This window comes from Vanellus vanellus (assembly GCF_965231255.1).
Source record: "Vanellus vanellus genome assembly, chromosome: 5".
In the NCBI taxonomy this organism is placed as follows: domain Eukaryota; kingdom Metazoa; phylum Chordata; class Aves; order Charadriiformes; family Charadriidae; genus Vanellus; species Vanellus vanellus.
This window is the reverse complement of record NC_138910.1, coordinates 61,494,583-61,514,155: the sequence shown is the minus strand read 5'-3', so window position 1 is coordinate 61,514,155 and position 19,573 is coordinate 61,494,583. Positions and strand designations below refer to the sequence as shown.

Genomic DNA, 19,573 nt, shown 5'->3' with positions numbered 1-19,573 from the left:
GGTGCACTCAATCGCCTTGCCCAGGTTGTTGATAGAGATATTCAAGAGAACCGGCCCCAATAACAAGCCCTGGGGAACACCACTTGTGACTGGCCACCAACTGGATTTAACTCCATTCACTACCACTCTTTGGGCCCAGCCTTCCAGACAGTTCTTTACTCAGTGAAGAGTACACCCATCCAAGCCATGAGCAGCCAGTCTCTCCTGGAGAATGCTGTGGGAAATGGTGACAAAGGCTTTATTAAAGTCCATGTAAAGAACATCCACAGCCTTTCCCTCATCCATTTTTTTGTGAATAATGCAAGGGACTGCAATACCAGTGAAGAGGCTTTGCTTCTTCAAGAGATGTCTTGTTTGATCCTGGATAAATCACTTATGGCTTGACTTTTTAGAGGTGGTAGGTAACCAACCTTAGGTGGTTTTGCAACTTTTTTTAGGAACTGCCCCTACTCTTCAGTGCTATATTTTCACAGGTAACCCATGCTTTAATGCCTCCTCTTAGATAATTCTATTAGGACTTACTTCATGTTAGTTGCTCATCTCTCTCAGATGTTCCCCACTTTTTAATCAGATGTCCAAAAGTTGTAGGCATACCTGAAATTTAGATTGTTCTCCCTATGCCTCAATTCTTCGCCTGTAAAATGGTGATGATCTGCTCCATTCTGTCTTGACTATGATTCTGTGACCATTACAAGTACTTTGGGACACTCTCTGACCACTATTATGTCTAGAACAGAACCAAGCATGATGGGTTCCTAACCTAGTTGCAATGTCACACAGTTTGTTTCAGACTTGCATTAAATCAGTTCTTTGCTTACACACACAGGTAAGAGGCTAATGCAGAAATATTCTACATTCACTGAGCTAGACTTCACTGTCCTATGCATTTACATACATTGTAGGTGAAGGAATAGAGCCTCTATCTTGTATAACCTATAAAAGGAAAGAATAGGCTCACAGCCTTTGCAGGCTACTAAAGATTAGGAGTATGGAAGAGCGTAGTTACATCTTTGCTTTATTTTAGGCATTAGGAGGAAAATATTTAGCCCAAGGAGTGTATCTTTGTAGCAGAAGCACAATATTATATCAAAAGGATACAAGAGCTCATTGCATTGGGTTTCTCAGTGGTATCACAAACGCTTCAGGGCTGCACCTCAAAAACTACCAGATGACAACATTGTTGCCTATCTATTTCAATGCAGAACATGCTCCACAAGTACTAACTCGTCCTCTAAAACAATACCTTGACATTTGTCTTAATAAATAGCATATTTAAGCTATTCAACAGGTTTGCCAACAGTTTTTACTTTCCATAGAACTCGAGAAGCAAAGGTTTTTCAAGTTAAACTTTGGCAATTCCACTTGTGAATAGAATTTTTCATTTAAATTTTGAATCAATGTTCATTTTCTTCATGCGCACTTGAGCACTCATGCTAGCTAAACCAATGATTAGTTCCTTCCCCCTCTAAAATTTCTGTGTCAAATTCCCCCAGTCTTTGTAAATTGACATAGCATTTTAACAAACTGCAAGAAGCAAGAGACAGATAATTGTTTTAAAAAAAGAATCATTTAAACCTGACAATTCATACAATATGGGAAGGTTTAATGTGGTTATTAATGGATTTCACAGGCTGAAAAGCTTATATTGTACCGTGAAACTAGACTGTGATAACCAAAATGCAGTATTTCTAAAATGTCTGCTTTGTTACATTCACACAGAAATGCCCTGAATGATACCATTAAAGTCTCATGCAGTTGTTTTAGAAGGCTACTTGGTAATACAAATTCTATAACTTGCATATTTAATTTCTGCATTGAATATTATGAATATGCATATGCTTAATAAATTTAGCATTAAATTTACTTTATTGTTAACAGGGGTTTTTTTATATTTATTATTGAATAGTCACATCCATCAACTAAATGTTATACTAACATGCCACACTACTGCAAGTGCAGCGTTAAGCTTCAGAAACCAAGCACTCATGCAGGATATCCTAGTAGTTCAGGCTCAATGGTCAACTTTAACTCTGCCCATTTGCAAATAGGGTGAAACTGTCTCTATGCAGCACAGCCAGCTTGTGCAGTGATATCTTGCCATCTGGAATTCAGTGGCAGTTTTGCATATTAAGGCTGGCAGAGTAACTGTGTGAAAATAGCAAACTGCTTCAATGCATTTCAAAAGATTTGCACTCACCTCATGGTGAAGTTTCCCTACACTGTAATTCACCTAATTAAATATCACTGAATTCTCCTGTACAAATTCTCTGGTGTGCGGAGATGAGTACTTTTCAAGCAAGTGTTCAAGGCCACATTACCCGCAACTGCCTTCTCCGATTTTAATCTGCTCAGACTGTGGTCAGGATGCAAGCAAAGTTTAACGCTACTGCCTTTCTTGCCCACCTTCCTTCCAAAAAGATGATTTCATTTTTGTTTGGATGGATTTTTCTTTTGTTTCGCAGTGCTTTTTAACCAAGACCCATTCAGGAAAATGAGATCAAATAATGATTTTTAAAACCGAATCTCTCAGTGGAAAGACTGAAATGAAAGACATTGGCCTCATGTCTGCCTTTCCTTCTGGCTCTGTCTCACAGACAAACAAAAGAGATTAGATAGATTAGATTATTAACAGACATTAGTAACACTGGGCATTTATTCTTTAACTTTTTTATGAAATAGCACGCAATCGTCATTACTTCACCACCCAGGGCCCATTCAAACTAAACTCACATAGATTCTGTCCCCTTCTTATGCTTCCATGTCCATTACGATCCACAGAAAGGATATTCCAGTTTACAAAAGATTATGGAGACTTTGTCCTTAAGTGAGATACAATTTGACCAAACCTAAATAGTCAATTTATTCTGCTAAAGTTCCAACAACCCAAACAAATTCTCTCTTGATTCAATTATTTATAACATAGTTGGAGGTCAGTAACAAGTGGTGTCCCTCAAGGGTCAGTACTGGGACCAGTCCTGTTCAATATATTAATCTATGATCTGGATGAAGGGATAGAGTGTACCATCAGCAAGTTTGCTGATGACACTAAACTGGGAGGAGTGGCTGACACGCCAGAAGGCTGTGCTGCTTTACAGCATGACCTGGACAGGCTGGAGAGTTGGGCAGGGAGGAACCTAATGAAATTCAACAAGGGCAAGTGTAGAGTACTGCATCTGGGGAGGAATAATCCCACACATCAGTACAGGTTGGGGGCTGACCTCCTGGAGAGCAGCTCTGTGGAAAGGGACCTGAGAGTCCTGGTGGACAACAGGATGACCATGAGCCAGCAATGTGCCCTGGCGGCCAAGAGGGCCAATGGCATCCAGGGGTGCATCAAAAAGAGTGTGGCCAGCAGGTCGAGGGAGGTCATCCTCCCCCTCTACTCTGCCCTGGTGAGGCCGCATCTGGAGTACTGTGTCCAGTTCTGGGCTCCCCAGTTCAAGAAAGACAGGGATCTGCTGGAGACGGTCCAGCAAAGGGCTAGGAAGATGATTAGGGGATTAGAACATCTTTCATATGAGGAAAGGCTGAGGAACTTGGGTCTCTTTAGTCTAGAGAAAAGAAGACTGAGGGGAGATCTTATTATTAATGCTTTCAAATACTTAAAGGGAGGATGCCAGAGGGATGGGAGGAGTCTTTTTTCAGTGGTGCCCATTGATAGGATGAGGGGTAATGGGCACAAGCTTGAACATAGGAAGTTCCATCTTAACATGAGGAGGAACTTCTTCACTTTGAGGGTGGCAGAGCACTGGAACAGGCTGCCCAGAGAGGTTGTGGAGTCTCCCACTCTGGAGACGTTCAAAACCCGCCTGGACGCTGTCCTGTGCAACCCGTTGTAGGTGACCCTGCTCTGGCAGGGGGGTTGGACTAGATGATCTCCAGAGGTCCCTTCCAACCCTGACTATTCTGTGATATCACCGTTTCCCTATTTGCATTACTTCAGCGTGTAAAAGTGTGAGTGCACTTGGTCAATGTTCTCTCCAGGGTGAAATCTGGGCGTTTGTTCCCCTTGTGAGTCAAACATGCTTTCACTGCAGTGGGGTTGGTTCTCGTTCCCAAACATTCAGTATACTCAACAGAGAGCATAATTCCAAGCACTGTATGCAAACACAAGTTTGTATTAAGGTTCCACAATATTTCCCACTTAAGCAAACTATAGTGGTTTTGATTGCTGAGCATCTGATTCAAGTTTAATTTTCCTGGAAAGTTTTAGCCAACTCACTTTAGCTGTTTTTCAGAATGCAGACAGGGAAAAGCTTATTGTTCTCCTCACGTAATATAATTCTGGTTCTATTCTTCCCCACATGACTCTAGTATTAGCATGTTTTGATGAAAAGATGTGACATTTGGCAGAGAGTGGCAGGTGACTCAGAGAAATGCATTTTGCTAACCTGATGAAAATCATTTTATGGCATAGTAAGCATGATTTAAATGAATCTAAAACATTTAAAACCATTAGAGCAGGTTAGAACTGTTATTCAGAATCATTACCTCAATTTTTATATAAATTAGAATAAATTGAAGTAACTCATTTCAGTCACTTTGAGTTTTCTGATCAGAATTTTTCTAAGAGGAATATACTGTAGATACCCTTCACCTATTTGCAGAATTCAAATATGGTCAGACAATGTTGCTCGAATTCACATTTATTTAAAATTATCTTTGGACTATGACAAAGAATGCGCTAAACAGAACAGTAAATAGACTGAAAGTTTAACCTCAATGTTAAAATGTAAAAAAAGTGTTTGCTTAATCCTATGAAACAGGATGGGATGCTAAAAAGCATATTTGGTAGTCTCCAAGACATACACAGAAGGTCACACTTCTTAAGTAAAAAGTGCATCTGTTTAATCTCTCATCTTCATCACAAAACCTTCATCAACAGAAAAAGGCTGAAATACAAAAAAAAAATGGGGAAAATAGAAGGAGCAGTGGTAAAATTTAATCTTTTAGTAATATAAGTTTCGACTTCATAACTAAATCCCTTATATTCTTGAGGCATAATGCTTGCTTCCATGCTTAAAAGGCGATAGAAAACAGTTTATCAGCCAGGTTTGCCGTTAAATATCCTTCACTCAGATGATGAGATACCGAACAGCTACTGACGTAGACATTAGCATCTAGCCTGTATTTATTTTAGTGTGAAACATATTAGTATATTCTGAATTGTTATCAGATTTTGCTAGTGCATAGAAAGAAAAATACAGGCAATGAAATCAGTAACATTTGGGAAGTGTGTGTACTAGTTTCACACTTTCCCACTGGTTTCCATGGATATTGATCTGTAGGTTGGTTTACATTAATATGGGGCAGTTCAATTTTTAAAGGAGAAAATAATATTCTGCACAGATTTTAAGAAAAAATGAAGCAAACTGCATGCGCAGTAATCTTCTTGAAGTTGCCAAATTACAGGATGACACAATTAATTTCATTTAATTGCAGTGGATAGCACAGGATGTACAGGAAGTGCTTTTTCTACAAACACGAGCTAGTTCTGAAAACTTGTTGATCCTCCCTCCACAAGTTCACAGCTAAAGTTGTAGTACTGCAAAATTTTATGCAAGTAGGTGAGTGCTGACAAAACTAGGACCTAAAGCGGCTCATTAAAGACTTTTCAAACCTACGTAACAACTATATGTTAATATTATCCCAGTCCCAAGAAAACCCGTGGATCTCAGACATTGCAGAGTCCATACCTCAATGTTTCATGAACCCCACCACTAAAAAGGACATAGCAACATTCATGTAAATGCCTTAAAAAAAAAAAACAACAAAAAAAAACCCAAAATGACAAAGCGTGTTTAATGTCTGTAAAACATGCTATTGAGAAGTTTATATAACTTGTCCAAATATCAGTAAGTCTTTCAGAATTGGCCTAAGAAATAAGAAGTCCCCAGATTCATCCCTGGAACTATTGTAAAAGGCTGCATAATCCCTTTCAGACAAGCCTAAAATTATATAATTGATTGGTACAGATTTCAACATGACTTAAACGAGAAAACAACCTAAAGATGTGTTAAAATAAAACTTAATAGGGAAAAATAGAGTTTTCTTTCTGTTTGTCCTACTGTCTTAGCTCCCCAGAACAATCTTCCTCTGCTGATGCAGCATGCCCATCCAAGCTGGCAATGGTGCCCAGGAAGACATCCCAAGGCCATCCGACTGCAGGAGCTGCAGCTCCACAAGAACCACCTTCTCCCACCCATGTTAAGACTGATCAGAGCTGTCAATACGCAACTAAAGAGGGACCCCGAGCCCGAGGGCACAGCACACCCCTCCATGGCAACCCCTCTGGGCAGCCGCTGCTCCCTTGCCCGTGGTGGGCTGGGGGAGAAGGGAGGTTCAGCACGCAGAGGGGGACCCTCACCATAGCCCACCTCCCAGACCAGGTGTTCTGCTGAGATGCCCCCGAGGTTAACAGCAGGTAAGGTCATACAATGCATCTTTTAGGAAAAAGAAAAACATATCAATTTCTTTCTGCTGCGACAGCAGTCAGAAGATATGTCCAGAGAGGAACAAATCGCCAGAACTGTAGCTGGCACAAGAGTCACAATACTAAATGATTTAGTATATAAATCTAGCATGCAGTGATTAAAATAATACATTTTCTATTTAGCTTGTGCTGCTCCATTCAGAATGACTAACTAGAAACACAGGAGAACCTTTAGATTCAGTAACGTCTATGCAGAAACGTAAGATTTTGAGGGCTTCTTACTAATACTACAACTGGCAATTCTTTACTGCAGACTTCTTTTTTTACTGCAAGCTTACAAACTTGTACTTGAGTAACCAGTAATTTTAGTTTATTTTGTGGGACTGACAGTCATATAGCTCATGCCTGTATGTATTGTCACCGCAATCTCAGTATATTTTCACTGAACTTGCGTTCCAAAACCAGAGATGTTTCCTGATTGTAAAGTACTTGGGCAAAGGCGACAGATAAAGACATTAATATAATTTTGACCTGTGCAGCAGCAGGTGTAACCTGCGCTTGACACTCATCATTTATAATACTGAGCTTTTACTCCATGTTATTCTCTAGAAGCAACAGTTACCGTGGTAACTGCATCCCAGTATACACATTCTACATCACAAATACAAACGGACGTTTCCTTTTCTTCCACTTGAACATTTACTTTTGAAAATCCACATTTTTTCAGACTGGATTACAATTTACTTTGAGAATGAGCCTAACAGTTACAAAACTATATGGAAGGGTAGAAGGAAAATTCAGGAGGTGTGAGGTGCCTTTTTTTTTTTTTTCTACCATATGCAAGACAAATATTTTACAATTAGGGAGTTTTATCTGCAGTATGAGCAGATGATCAGTCATTGTTCAGAAGCACAAAGGGGCATACGTCATACCCATATATTTTCCATTTTAAACCCACATTCCTGCTTTACTGCAATTTTATCTTTTATCTCAGCTAGCAGTTGTGCCTTTTTATTATCGCTCGCTCTCGTAATGCATCAAGTGTAAGATCCTCAGACTAATTCCAAGGAAAAAAAGTCCAAAACTGGCTTTATGCACAATGAAGTTTTCAGTAAATAAGGCCCTCTGGGAAAAACTGTTATACAGGGCATAAGAATTACCATGCAGCTCTCATTAAGAGTAACACATGTTGCATGCCTAAATTACACAATTTGCGAAGTTACTTATATAGGTAAAGCTGTGAACACACTTCCCTTGCAGTATCTGGGCCGACTTTTGTATGAGCAGTAGCACCTTATGACTTTCTTCAGTACTTTAATCTAGATTTTTATAATGATTGTTACTTGGAAGAACTCATACCATTATATTTTTTTCAACTATACATACTTTCATAGTAAAATCTAACAACGAAAGAAAAAAAAAGTTTTAATTACAAAAGTGACTGCCTATTATTACTAATTATGAGTACTGCAATACATACCAATTCTTTGTTAAACAGCAGTAAATCTAAAGGTCATTAACAACTAATTTTAACATTTTAGGATATTATAAAAATATTAAGGATAATAAAATCTACAGAGATGGTATTTTTGTTGGAGTGCTAAATAGAACTGTAAAACAATTTTATTTTGTTAGAACTCTTGACACTTATATCTCTTTAAACAAACTTGAAACATTAGGAGCAAAGCCATTCTGAGCTATTCATCCTCTCTGCAGTTTTCGTATCAATCATTGTGCTAGCACTGAGCTTTTTTAATAGATTTCTAAAGATTTTTGAAGAAAAATGGCAGATATTTAGCATTATCTATCAAGCCATAATTCCTCTCTATTAATCAAAGCATTAGGGCTAAAAGGAGACACAAATCAAGTTTTAAAAGATATTACTTGCATTTGGTTCCTAAACAGTAATATTTCACCATTGTATTTATCATCTACTTGACAACTGTTTAATCTTTATTTCTTTCTTTTTAGTTTGGGGTGGGGTTTTTTGTTTGGTTGGTTGGGGTTTTTTTAAGAAAAAAAAATAAAGTCTTCTGCTTTGCAACAAATATTAAGTTTTAACGTATAAGGAATAAAGGCCATTAGAAGAAAAGCTAATAAAATTGGCTCTTGATTGATAAAACCCAAATACTGAACGTACACATAGAACAAATACAGTTCAGTGTCTCTAACCTCATCTTGTATATGACAACTTTGGTCAAACTGTACTAATTCTTACGCTTGTTTGTTCAAGTCTCAAGAAAACCAAAGGGGATAGTTATTTAAATGACAGAGAGGAGAGAAGGTTCAGCAACAGCTAGCAGAAAAGTTTAGCAGTTGCTTCAGAAGCTTTACAAGTCTCCTGGACAGAAGAAAGAAAGGATACAAACAGATAAAAGGAGAAGACCTGCAGCAGGTAGGAACGTTTGCTCATCGAACTATGACCCACAGCCATTGAGAAGGGGGTGTGACGTCTATGAATGACAGCAGAGGAAAAAAATTGGCCTTCCAGACATATCATCTGCTACTTCCAGATTGATTCGCATTTATATTTTGGTCTGTCCCACAAAGTGGTTTTTTTCTCAGGCTTTGTAAAGGTGACTGGAATTTCATCGCATGTTTGTAAATATGATCAGCCAAATGGCTCAAGATACGGAAAAGGGACATGCTCGTTAATTAAGGACTGTATAGAAACGTGCAATCTTAACACATGCATATGCCTTTTCTTATACAGCCACAACTTCCTCACTTTTACGGAGGCCAAAATCACAAATTTTACCCAAAGACACTTGAGACAGATCAGATGAGGTGCCAGCTGAGACCATGAGTTTGGTGCAAATTCTCCACGCTGTCAAAGGAAATTAACAAATGAGCAGTAGCCTCCATCTTTCTTCAGATGGAAAATGGAGCATCGAAGCTATACAGTCACAAATAATGCACATGTACCTGAAAAGAAACCCTTGAGAAAACTCCCTAACATCAAGCAGCAACCAAAATATACACATAGCTTTATGAACTAATAAGTATACACATACACACATGTGTGTGCATCTGTATCTATCTAGACAGGCGCACAGACATAAATTTCAGGTCAACCTGAACCTACTTATTTAGTTTTGGCAAAACAGGACAGTAAAAAGTCTGAATCATCTGAAACTTTTCCTTTGCCCCATAGCTAGTACACTACGCACACTAATTCTGCTATAGGATCTACCCTATGCCCAGAACAGTTCTACATCTCCTTAGCATGCAGTTACAGATGCAGGTGCACTTGATTTTTTCCCTTATGCACCCTACTTCAGTAACATCCACAATGTTCACCTGGCTTAGATAAATATTTCATTAAAAAACAAACTGTCTCATCTACTAGTGTTTCTAAAGAGTCATCTTGTTCACAAATAATGTTCCTTATATTCCTATGAAGTATTGCATTATGAAAGCATTTCTAAGCTTCTGAATGTGCTGTAAGAAAAAGGATAATTATTCTAACGTCCTATGCCTTTATTTTATTAGTACCAGCTTTTTTTAAAACAAATCATTAACAAAGGCAACCACTTATACAATACTCATTGGTACATACAAAGAATTTAATACATTTGCAAGTCCTACCTCAGTAGCAAACTGCTGCAATCCACCAATATTAATTGGTCCCTCCTCAGTAGCATACAAATTGCAGCCACCAACACAGAGATCTGATGTTGGACACACCATCCCGCACGTCAGGCCAAGTGGATTGTCAGAAAGAATCATTTTGGCAGCTCCATAGTAGTTCTGAAGGAAAAAGGAAGAGGAAAAAAAAAAAAAAAAAAGAGAAAAAAAAGAGACAGAGTCATACACCAAGGAAACAAAAATTCAAAAATTCAAGAGAAAATAAAAAAAATACTTCTTCTTTACCTGGCTAGTAGAATAACATATGAATAGAGATATATTAAATAACACTGACATTATTTAAATATACCAACATGTTATACAGCATTATGTGAAAGACACTGGAAAGAAAGTCAGCAAAACTGTTGATTATGCAAAGATAAAACTGTTTCTCTCAGCTTGTAAAATAGTTCAAAGCATCTTCAGTCTAAGGTGGTTGTAGGATTATTAGTGGCTTAAGAAATCTACATTCGAAATGTACTGTGCCTGCATTATGCACTTGTAAATACTTTCTCCATTTCTAGGTCAACTGGGTAGTAGCTGAGTTGTAACCCTTGTAGGAGGTCTGACCAGAAAGTGCCAGTTAGATTATCCGTTCTTTATGACACAGGGAACGAATAGCTTATTTGACACATCTGTGCACACCATCTCTGCAGATATGCCTGTCCTTCACACCAGGTCAGTAGTGCCAATTGTCCCAGACCTATGATGAAAAGAGAAGGTTTCCTATGTAGCTACCTGTGGATATTGCACTACTGAATTCTTTTTTGAACTCTTTTTCCTCAATCACATACTGATCAGGGCAAACACTTATTTTCCTGTTTCTCTAAATAGCAAACCAGGGAACCGATTAAAGAAGTTATGTACAATTCACAGCTTCCCAGATCGTCAATATTCAGTGCACATCCTCAGAAAAGTAGCAGTTTCCTGATATATAAAAGCTACCAAGCTTTCTTTCCATAATAAAAATCTAAGGAATGGACATTAGCAAGGTCCCAGTGCCTGATGCTGTGAGAAAAAAAAACCCTGGTTGTATTTTTAGACTGGATAATTCTCTTAAGAGGGAGCATCAGAGGAAATGCCAGCAGTGAACTGAAGTCTCATTTAGAGGGGGAGAAGTGCTGATGGCAGTTCCGCATTTACATTATATTTACATTAATAAAACTATGGTGAAATTAAAGCAAACCGTTGACATCATATCTTTTCTTCTGTATAGTCAATATAGAAGTTTACTTAATTGCAGATTCTAGTTATTTCTTCATTTTACCACTCTTCCCACCCACTCTAAAAGCCTCACCAAGGAAAGTCCATGAAGATGGGTTAATGCTAGAGTTTCCTTTAAGGGCCAGAAGACAATACAGTACCCCTTAGAATTAGCACACGGCTGAGGCTCCACAAAAGGTTCTTCAGTGAGAAATTAATGGTGGGATCGCATGCCAGCTTTCTCCAAACTAGCAATAACTGAGAGATTAAAAACCCATACGTTTCCTTCCTCTTCCACCACCTCTTCCAATATCCAGTCTTCAGTAATCATCACTAACATGAAACTATCTTTTACAACAAATATCTTTCTCTCTCTGTCCCAGGACAGCTGACTCAGAACAGCCAGAAGATGTAGCGTTCAAACAACATGAAGTACTCGGTCACAGCAGACCCTATGCAATGCCTGTGACTTACTGTCTGTCAAGTAGGCTAATGTACAGAGAAGTGTTTATTAAAAGTGAATGCTATGCCACACAGAGCAAGAATCCAGTTACGAATAAAAAGAGTAGTGTCAAGATCTGACAACGTAACCAACGATGGGTAAGGACATTTGGTTTGGGAGGTTCAAATTCACTAGAGGCACATTTAAAGACTGAGCATAAAATTCTTGAAGTTAAACCAGATGCTATAGACAAAGCTAGAGATTCCCAAGAGAATACCAATGTTTAAGAAATGTATTTGCAGATGAAACTGGACCTTTTGCTTACAGATTCTTATCTACTGCGCAGCACGAGCCCCTGTCCATCACCTAGAAACACAAACAAGATACCTGGGTGTACTTTCATAGGGTTTTCTTAGACACTATTAAAATCCATTGATATTTGAATCCCAGCTGAACAGGCAATCCCTTTACACAACTGTTCTGGGAGAACTTTCAACCATTTTGTCTGAAGTGACTGGTAAGGCATTTATCATCCCCCAATCATCATTTATTCCAATGTAATGGAGTATTAGCTAAACAGAAGTTGTACATATTAGCAAATATTTTTGCTCTTCCAGATGAATGATACTACTTTGATACGCCAGAGATTGTTAAAGCTGCTAAAATCAGACAGTAAAGACATTGTAAGCTCAATTCAGCCGCAAAAAAACCCCAGAAGTCTAGTTATAATGAAGATGTCCCTGACACACAGTCTCACAGAATGGTTTGGGTTGGAAGGGACCTTTAAAGGCCATCTCGTCCAACCCTCCCTGCAATGATCAGGGGCATCTTCAACTAGATCAGGTTGCTCAGAGCCCCATCCAACCTGGCCTTGAATGTTTCCAGGGATGGGGCATCTACCACCTCTCTGGGCAACCGGTGCCAGTGTTTCACCACACTCATTGTAAAAAAAATTCTTTTTTTTTTTTAATCTAGCCTGAATCTTCCCTCTTTTATTTTAAAACCACTACCTCTTGTCCTATCACAACAGGCCCTGCTAAAAAGTCTTTCCCCATCTTTCTTATAAGCACCCTTTAAGTACTAAAAGGCCACAATAAGGTGTCCCCAGAGCCTTCTCTTCTCCAGGCTGACCAGCCCCAACTCTCTCAGCCTGTCTTCACTGGAGAGGCGCTCCAGCCCTCTGATCTTTTTTGCGGCCCTTCTCTTGAATTCCCTCCAACAGGTCCATGTATTTCCGGTGCTGAGGGCTCCAGAGCTGAACACAATACTCCAGGTGGAGTCTCACAAGAGCTGAGTAGAGGAGCAGAATCACCTCCCTCGACCTGCTGGCCACATTTCTTTTGATGCAGCCCAGGATACGGTTGGCCTTTATGGCTACAAGCACACGTTGTCAGCTCATGTCTATAACCATGCAGACAGCAGAGGTGACACAATCAGTGCAGGAGACCCACATCTTTCTGAAGCAGCACCCTGAGACCAGCCTAGATACCCTACAGCGTCTTCAGTGGTACTAGATGTCTGTTCCTCAGGCAATTACATCTAGCCATTCCTTTTTTCCACACTAAAGGAATAATTACAAACAAGTAGTGGGGGTTTTTCCTCACTAACTCAAAGATAAAATGGTTTTCAAAGAATTTTTGTTCGGTTTGGTATTTCACTACATATGAGAGTTATATTTTCCCTTCTTGTGTTGTCCAGGATTATTATTTTCTTTTATCTTCAACTCTGGTTCAATGGAAACAATTACAACAATGTGCATTTCCATTTAAGTAACTTCATTAAGGATTTTCTACATTTTTAGGCTTTGTAATTAAAATCAATACACAAAGCTAGTAGTTATTATGCCTAGAATGCAAAGCTGTTAAACTATTCCTTTTTAAAATTAATTTTATTACATATCTGTAAAGTATATTCTCACACTTTAGCTGTGCCACTACAGGCAGCGTCAACACAGCTGGCACATTTTACTTGATTTGCAAGCTCAAACCAAACTTTGAGCACAGCTATGCTACAGAAAGACAGGGTATGTTAAAGTAGCAAGTGACTTCAGAGAGATGGGACCAGGGTTATTATGGGTATAGGACTGAGATCATTGCTTACCGAGGGGATACCTAGGGAAACCTGTCTGGGAACATCATGCCAGAGTTCGGTAAGGAGGAGGCTGGGACTAGTCCTAATAGGGGTAAGGCCAGCTGCTGTCGGACTCTTAATTTGGGGGAAACGTGATGGAGCATACGAAGGTGGGGTCCTTATTTGGGAAGTTTTGAGATGTTGCTGTCAGGCTCATGAGTTGCTGCTGCTACTACTAGCAGTGGCAGCACCTGAGAAAAAGGGGAACACTGTCCGCTTCAAATAAGAGTACCAAAAGATATACAGTATGTGTTACTGTGCTAAATATTAAGACATTAGATAAACTGTATCAAAGAGTATATATCTTCTAGTCTTAACACCTGAAATAAGTTTTAATGATAAATTAAAAGACAGTCACATCCAAAGTCCAAAGTATTCCACTTATCTTTGGGAGCAGCAGGGCAAGTCTTCTGCACTAGCGCGCTCCAACTGTGCTAAAGTGGACACCTCTAAAGATGAAAGGGAAGTACAGGTTCAGTGCTGACTTGGTTTCCCTGCCTGCCAACAAAAAGTCACCCTGTGTCAATTTTACCCTTGGTAAACATACAACATACTCGCAGAAGCGCTGCAGTTCCCTAACTCTCCTCTTCCACCTTCCAAAACAGCAGTGTAACCACTATTCCGATTGACATTGATACTGTCCACTACCAGTGAAAGGATACGGCTACATGCTGCTACCATGACTCTGTGCAGTGGCTCGAGAACAAGCCCAACCGCAGCCTTCCTGATACCCAGGGCACAGCCCAGCACAGCGACTGGGCCACGGGCAGGACTTCAGGAGCAACGTCTCCGAGTTGCTTCATCTCTTTATCCTTCCATTCTATTTAATCATTTATCCTGCCTTTACCGTGTCGGTTTATTATCTAACATATCAAACGCGATTAGAAAAATGTTTTCCACCACTTGACAAAAACTGGCCGGGAAATACAGTATAGTCTAGTAAGTTAGACAAAGCGGTGTTATACAAACTGTGCTACAAAGCTGCAAACTATTGTGTTGCTACAGTAATAGATGAGAGCTTGTAGTATTATGTCCTGTAGTATACGTACAGTATCTTAAATGTTTAGTTACACAAACACTTTGTGCTTGGTTAACTTTTTTTTAAGCTGAAAACATGTATTAATGATCATTACATTTACCAGTGACATTAAAGGCAGATTATTCATAGAAGATTCACATTTTATAAAAAAGTTATGGATCGCTTTTATTTCGCAAAACCAGGGTGTAGCAGGCTGCGCACAGAATAGACATGAGATGCAGACCTGGCAAGCTGGTAACTACACACCACATGTTGTACACGAGAAAGGATCAGAATTAAAGGGAGGCTGGCTTCATTAAAATGACAGAGTTACTCCAGGGCATGGAATGATGCAAGCTACCTTAACGGTTTGGAATGATTTTTTAGATGCCGAAATAATGAGATGACTCAGTTGGCTAGTTTCTTACAGACGTCACAGAGGAAGCCAGTCTAAAACTAGAATGTTTCTGAATTTTTTAATGAGATAAATGTCTGCTCGTGCCTTTGTTCATAGAATCTTTTTTCCTGTACACTTTCATAGAAATAAATTAATTAAACTGAATAGGATGTTTTGTGGTTTCCTACATCAAAATGTCAATAAATACTACATTGCTAACACAGGGAACAAAAAAAAGCCTTAAACAGACATCAATAATCAGTGGAAACCAGGCAGAGGAGGATCTCCACATGTATCATTTGGAAGCATTATATAATTTGCATGCAAATGAGACTGGTTTTTACTTGAAAAAAAACTATTAAAACACATAGGATCAATACTGAGAGACCAGAAGAAATTGCATTTACTATCAGGAAATGCTTATAGCATCTTTTCTTTCGATTCAATTCAAGAGCTTTTTATATAAATTCATTATGCATCAGGGTGTTTTGATATTGCTGTTTTCTCAAAAACAATGAAGAATATGCATTATTATGCTTTGTGTAATAAAAATGAATACACTGACTTCATCAGGATTTTGGGACAGAGTGAATGCTTTAAAAGAAAAGAAGAAAAAAGTGGTAATTTCCTTTTCATCTGGCTTTAGTTTAAAAAAAGGGAGACATAGCAAAAAATATGGGAAAATATCACCTCCTTCTATCCTAGTTCATGTTCTGCGACAGCTTTAAAATTTACTCAAGATGTATTGGATTAAAATATTTTCACATACCGAAGAGCCACTATTTAAAGTATGTTGTTATATAAGTACCATTTTTCACATTGACACACACCAGTTCAAATATAACAAGAAACGCCCCCCGTCTGTCAGCCCCCCCAAATATCTTCTGAAGAAGAATGAACAAAACATAACAGCAACTTATCAAATCATACATATTCTATATTATAATGCTGATGATTTTTAATCAATCCAGAAATCTTTCACATCATTTGACTTGTGTCATCATAACAGGACTGTAATTTCACACAGTGTCACTATCTTTTTATGAAAAAGAACGGAAGAAATATCTTGTACTGTCATTTTGTCCTTTGTAGTCTAGAATGTGAGAGATTCCTTAATTGACATAGTGTCATCGCAAAAGTCTATTCTACATAATTACACTATGGCAACTGAAACCAGCTGTCAGCCATTCCATTACACTAAGTACAAACAGACATCTCAAGAAAAGTCACTGTTTCAAGTGCATCAATTTAACACCATTACTACTTTTTCTTTTAAATGTTGTTTCGTATTTAGTGACCCGAAATATACAAAGATTAACAGAGAAAGCTGAATAAAACAGCACTTTCAAAAACCTGGGGCCTCAAAGTAGTACTTAAAGATTAATTGTGATGCATATCTGTATATAATTATTACCAATCATCTAGCAGCTTTCTGACTTCCACAATCCTTCATTGTATTAACAGTATCCCACTTACAGTATTTTACATATGAACTGTGACTCACGATTTTCTACCGTCTTTGCCATGGCATATAGATGTCCTTTGTTAATTTACTCAGAGTTCCTCTGGCACAGAAAAACCATCATTCTGTTTCTCTCACCTGTCATAATCCTATGTCTCTCACCACCTTTTCTCCCTTACAATCTTTTCCTCATTTCATTTTCTCTTAATGATCCCACAGCTTTTCATCTCCTGCCTCCCTTTGTCTACCCACGTTTCCTTCTTTCTCATTTCCAGTACATTACCACAAACACTTTTTTCTTTACTCCCTCAACCTCCCGAACTTCAGATTCACCCTTATCCCCTGGTATCCACCTCTGCCTTCCAGTTTGTTCCATCTCCCATTTCTTCCTTAAAAAAAAACAAATTTCTCTCTTGAACAACCACCCCCCCATTTCCCTTGGTTTCATTTAAAACTAAACATTCCTCTGAAATCTTAAAACTTACTCTTGTGTTCCTCAACTTCGTCTGTACATTGAATGCCTCCTGGCATTCAATTTCCCCCCCCCATTTCCATGCCAGCATTCTGCACAGTCCAGGGACAACCTTTTATCCAGAGGGCAGCATGGCTTTGTTGGTTTGGGGCTCTGAGTTGTTTTTTTTCTTGTTTTCTGGTGGCTTTTGGGTTGGTTTTTTTTTTGTTTGTTTGGTTGTTTTTTTTAATGCTGGCCACAAGAAGGCTTACATCCACTTACAAAGTCTGTTAGAAAAAGGTTGACATGTCAGCTCAGACCAGTTTATCGTTATTATTACGCGATATGTGAGAACATGGTCTTTCTGAACAAGGAGAAAACTTGAATCAGTGTCAGGAATCATCGTAATACCGCACGACTCGAGATAAAAATGTGAGAGCTAGTAACAGAGGGCTGCAGCGACGAAGCGTGATTTTTGAGTACTGATAACACAAAAGATACTTCTGCACCCCCAATTCTTCATTATAGACTCAGACTCTAAAGGCTGAGTCACTCACTCCTTCTGCCTGTGCCATGTAACACAACTTAATATCCCCATGCCTAAACTGCACCAACAGTTGCTTTTCAGTGCGACTACTCAACCATAAAGGTGTCTGATAACAAAAAGCTCCCAGACCCTCTCGCTGAACATTACAAAGGTAGAGCATGTGAGCAGCTGTTGCTTTCTAAGCGGCAGCTTCCTCTGGCACACACTTCTGCTTAGCAGGAGGAAAGCTGGACGGGCTGCAAATGTTCAGGCTGAGAATCGCTTCTGGGAAGCTGTAGGATTTTCTGCTGCTGTATAATATTTGCTTCTGTCAGCCCTAAAGGATGACAGGTGCTGGAGCTCCATTTTACCAAGTCCTTCTTGCTTTGACATATCAACAGGGGGAAAGGAGGACAAAATCCTAAAATCACTCCTGGTACTCGTTCAGAGGTGGGAGGACAAAGCTTTCTCCTGCAGCAGCTGAACACTTTTTTTTTTCTTAGTGTTTTTTTTTCTTTCTAAATAAAGAAATAATTAAGATGGCACTTGTGCATTATAAAACAAAGAATAAACACTTTGCAATGTGAAGGCTGTATTTAAAGAGAGGACAGCTGGAAGTCAGAATACTTGTTTGTCATCATTTGATGTTTAGAAACAAAAGTAGTAATATGTGCATGGTGAATTTGAAGTCTGGTCTCTGAGAGACACAATTGCTAGTGGTCTGTACGAACTGAGAAACACTGACTGGGAAGACACAATAGAAGAGATTGTACCTTTATAAGTGGAGTTATAATCCAGTTTGTATGGAAAAAGAGAATGGAAGTTGTGGCCTAAACTCTACTGAATCACAGCAGCTAACACAATACAGCATAAGTGACATCTTTTTTCTCAAAGAGGCTCAAGGCTCATTGAGTCTGGCAATTCAATTACCCTCTCAACCCAGAAACAACCCCTCCTCCTCTGTCCCTCTTCTACTCCTGAGCTCAGGTCTAATGGCAGAACAGCCAGAACAGCTACATTGTACATGGCCTGTAAATATCTAAAAAGCCTCAGGCTTAAGAGAACAAGAATCCCTGACCTTTTATGATTGCTATAGCAGTTTTCCAACAAAACAAACTACATACAATAGAGCTCTTAAATACCTGACAAAGTAATACATTTTCAGTACGCTGCTGTCTAAATACTCTATATTAATAATGAATCGAGTTTAAATAAATACCTGCGTGTAATACTGCTTACTGCTTACACTGGGACGAGGACAAGGAATTTATTGAACTGCATCTCCTCTAAACAAGCAGAAGGGTAACCTACTGAAGGGAGTTTCTCGAGTGAGTAATGAAGAAAGATTCAGAAGCAGGAGAGGGACTTCAATAATCCTAGAAAGAGGACCCCATTTTCCTGGATTTATGGATCTCAAACAGCTGAATCTTCTATGCTTCGCCTATTTATTTTGTCTAGAAGCTACCAGATCTCTTTATAAGCTTTTAAATTTAAAAAGAAAGTTTATTTACAAGGTGAAAACAGCAAAAATGATGTATCATTTTGAAGACTATTTTCAATGACATGTAAAATATCTTTGATCACCTGAGGTAAATACTTTTATGACAATAATACAAAAGTATTCAGCAAGCAGATTGCTGAATGATATCCAAATTATTATTTCAATAAAACTTTAGAAAAATCAGTAACAAAGTGAAAAATTAACTTACTGGTTCCATTAAAAATTTTCCAAATTGTAAGTTAGAAGTTTTAGTGTGGTTTTCAAAAGCACACCGTTCTTGGTTTTTTTGTCTGCTTTAAAATTGTATGGTGTAGGTACCCCAACCACCATAGCAGCAGAACAACAGAGGGGAGAGGACAGTGCAGGAGCAGCCATGGTGGCGG

General features: G+C 38.8%; 1 protein-coding gene across 2 annotated transcripts in view; it reads right to left on the bottom strand.

The window, feature by feature from the left end:
* DPYD (dihydropyrimidine dehydrogenase) overlaps nucleotides 1-19,573 on the bottom strand; it is a gene marked incomplete at its 5' end in the record, with an annotated part of 377,500 nt that overhangs the window by 251,433 nt on the left and 106,494 nt on the right. For both annotated transcript variants that reach the window (XM_082483319.1, XM_082483320.1), the window contains one exon: nucleotides 10,022-10,183. In XM_082483319.1, the coding sequence (XP_082339445.1) occupies nucleotides 10,022-10,183 (162 nt within the window). The remainder of the gene's footprint in view (nucleotides 1-10,021; nucleotides 10,184-19,573) is intronic.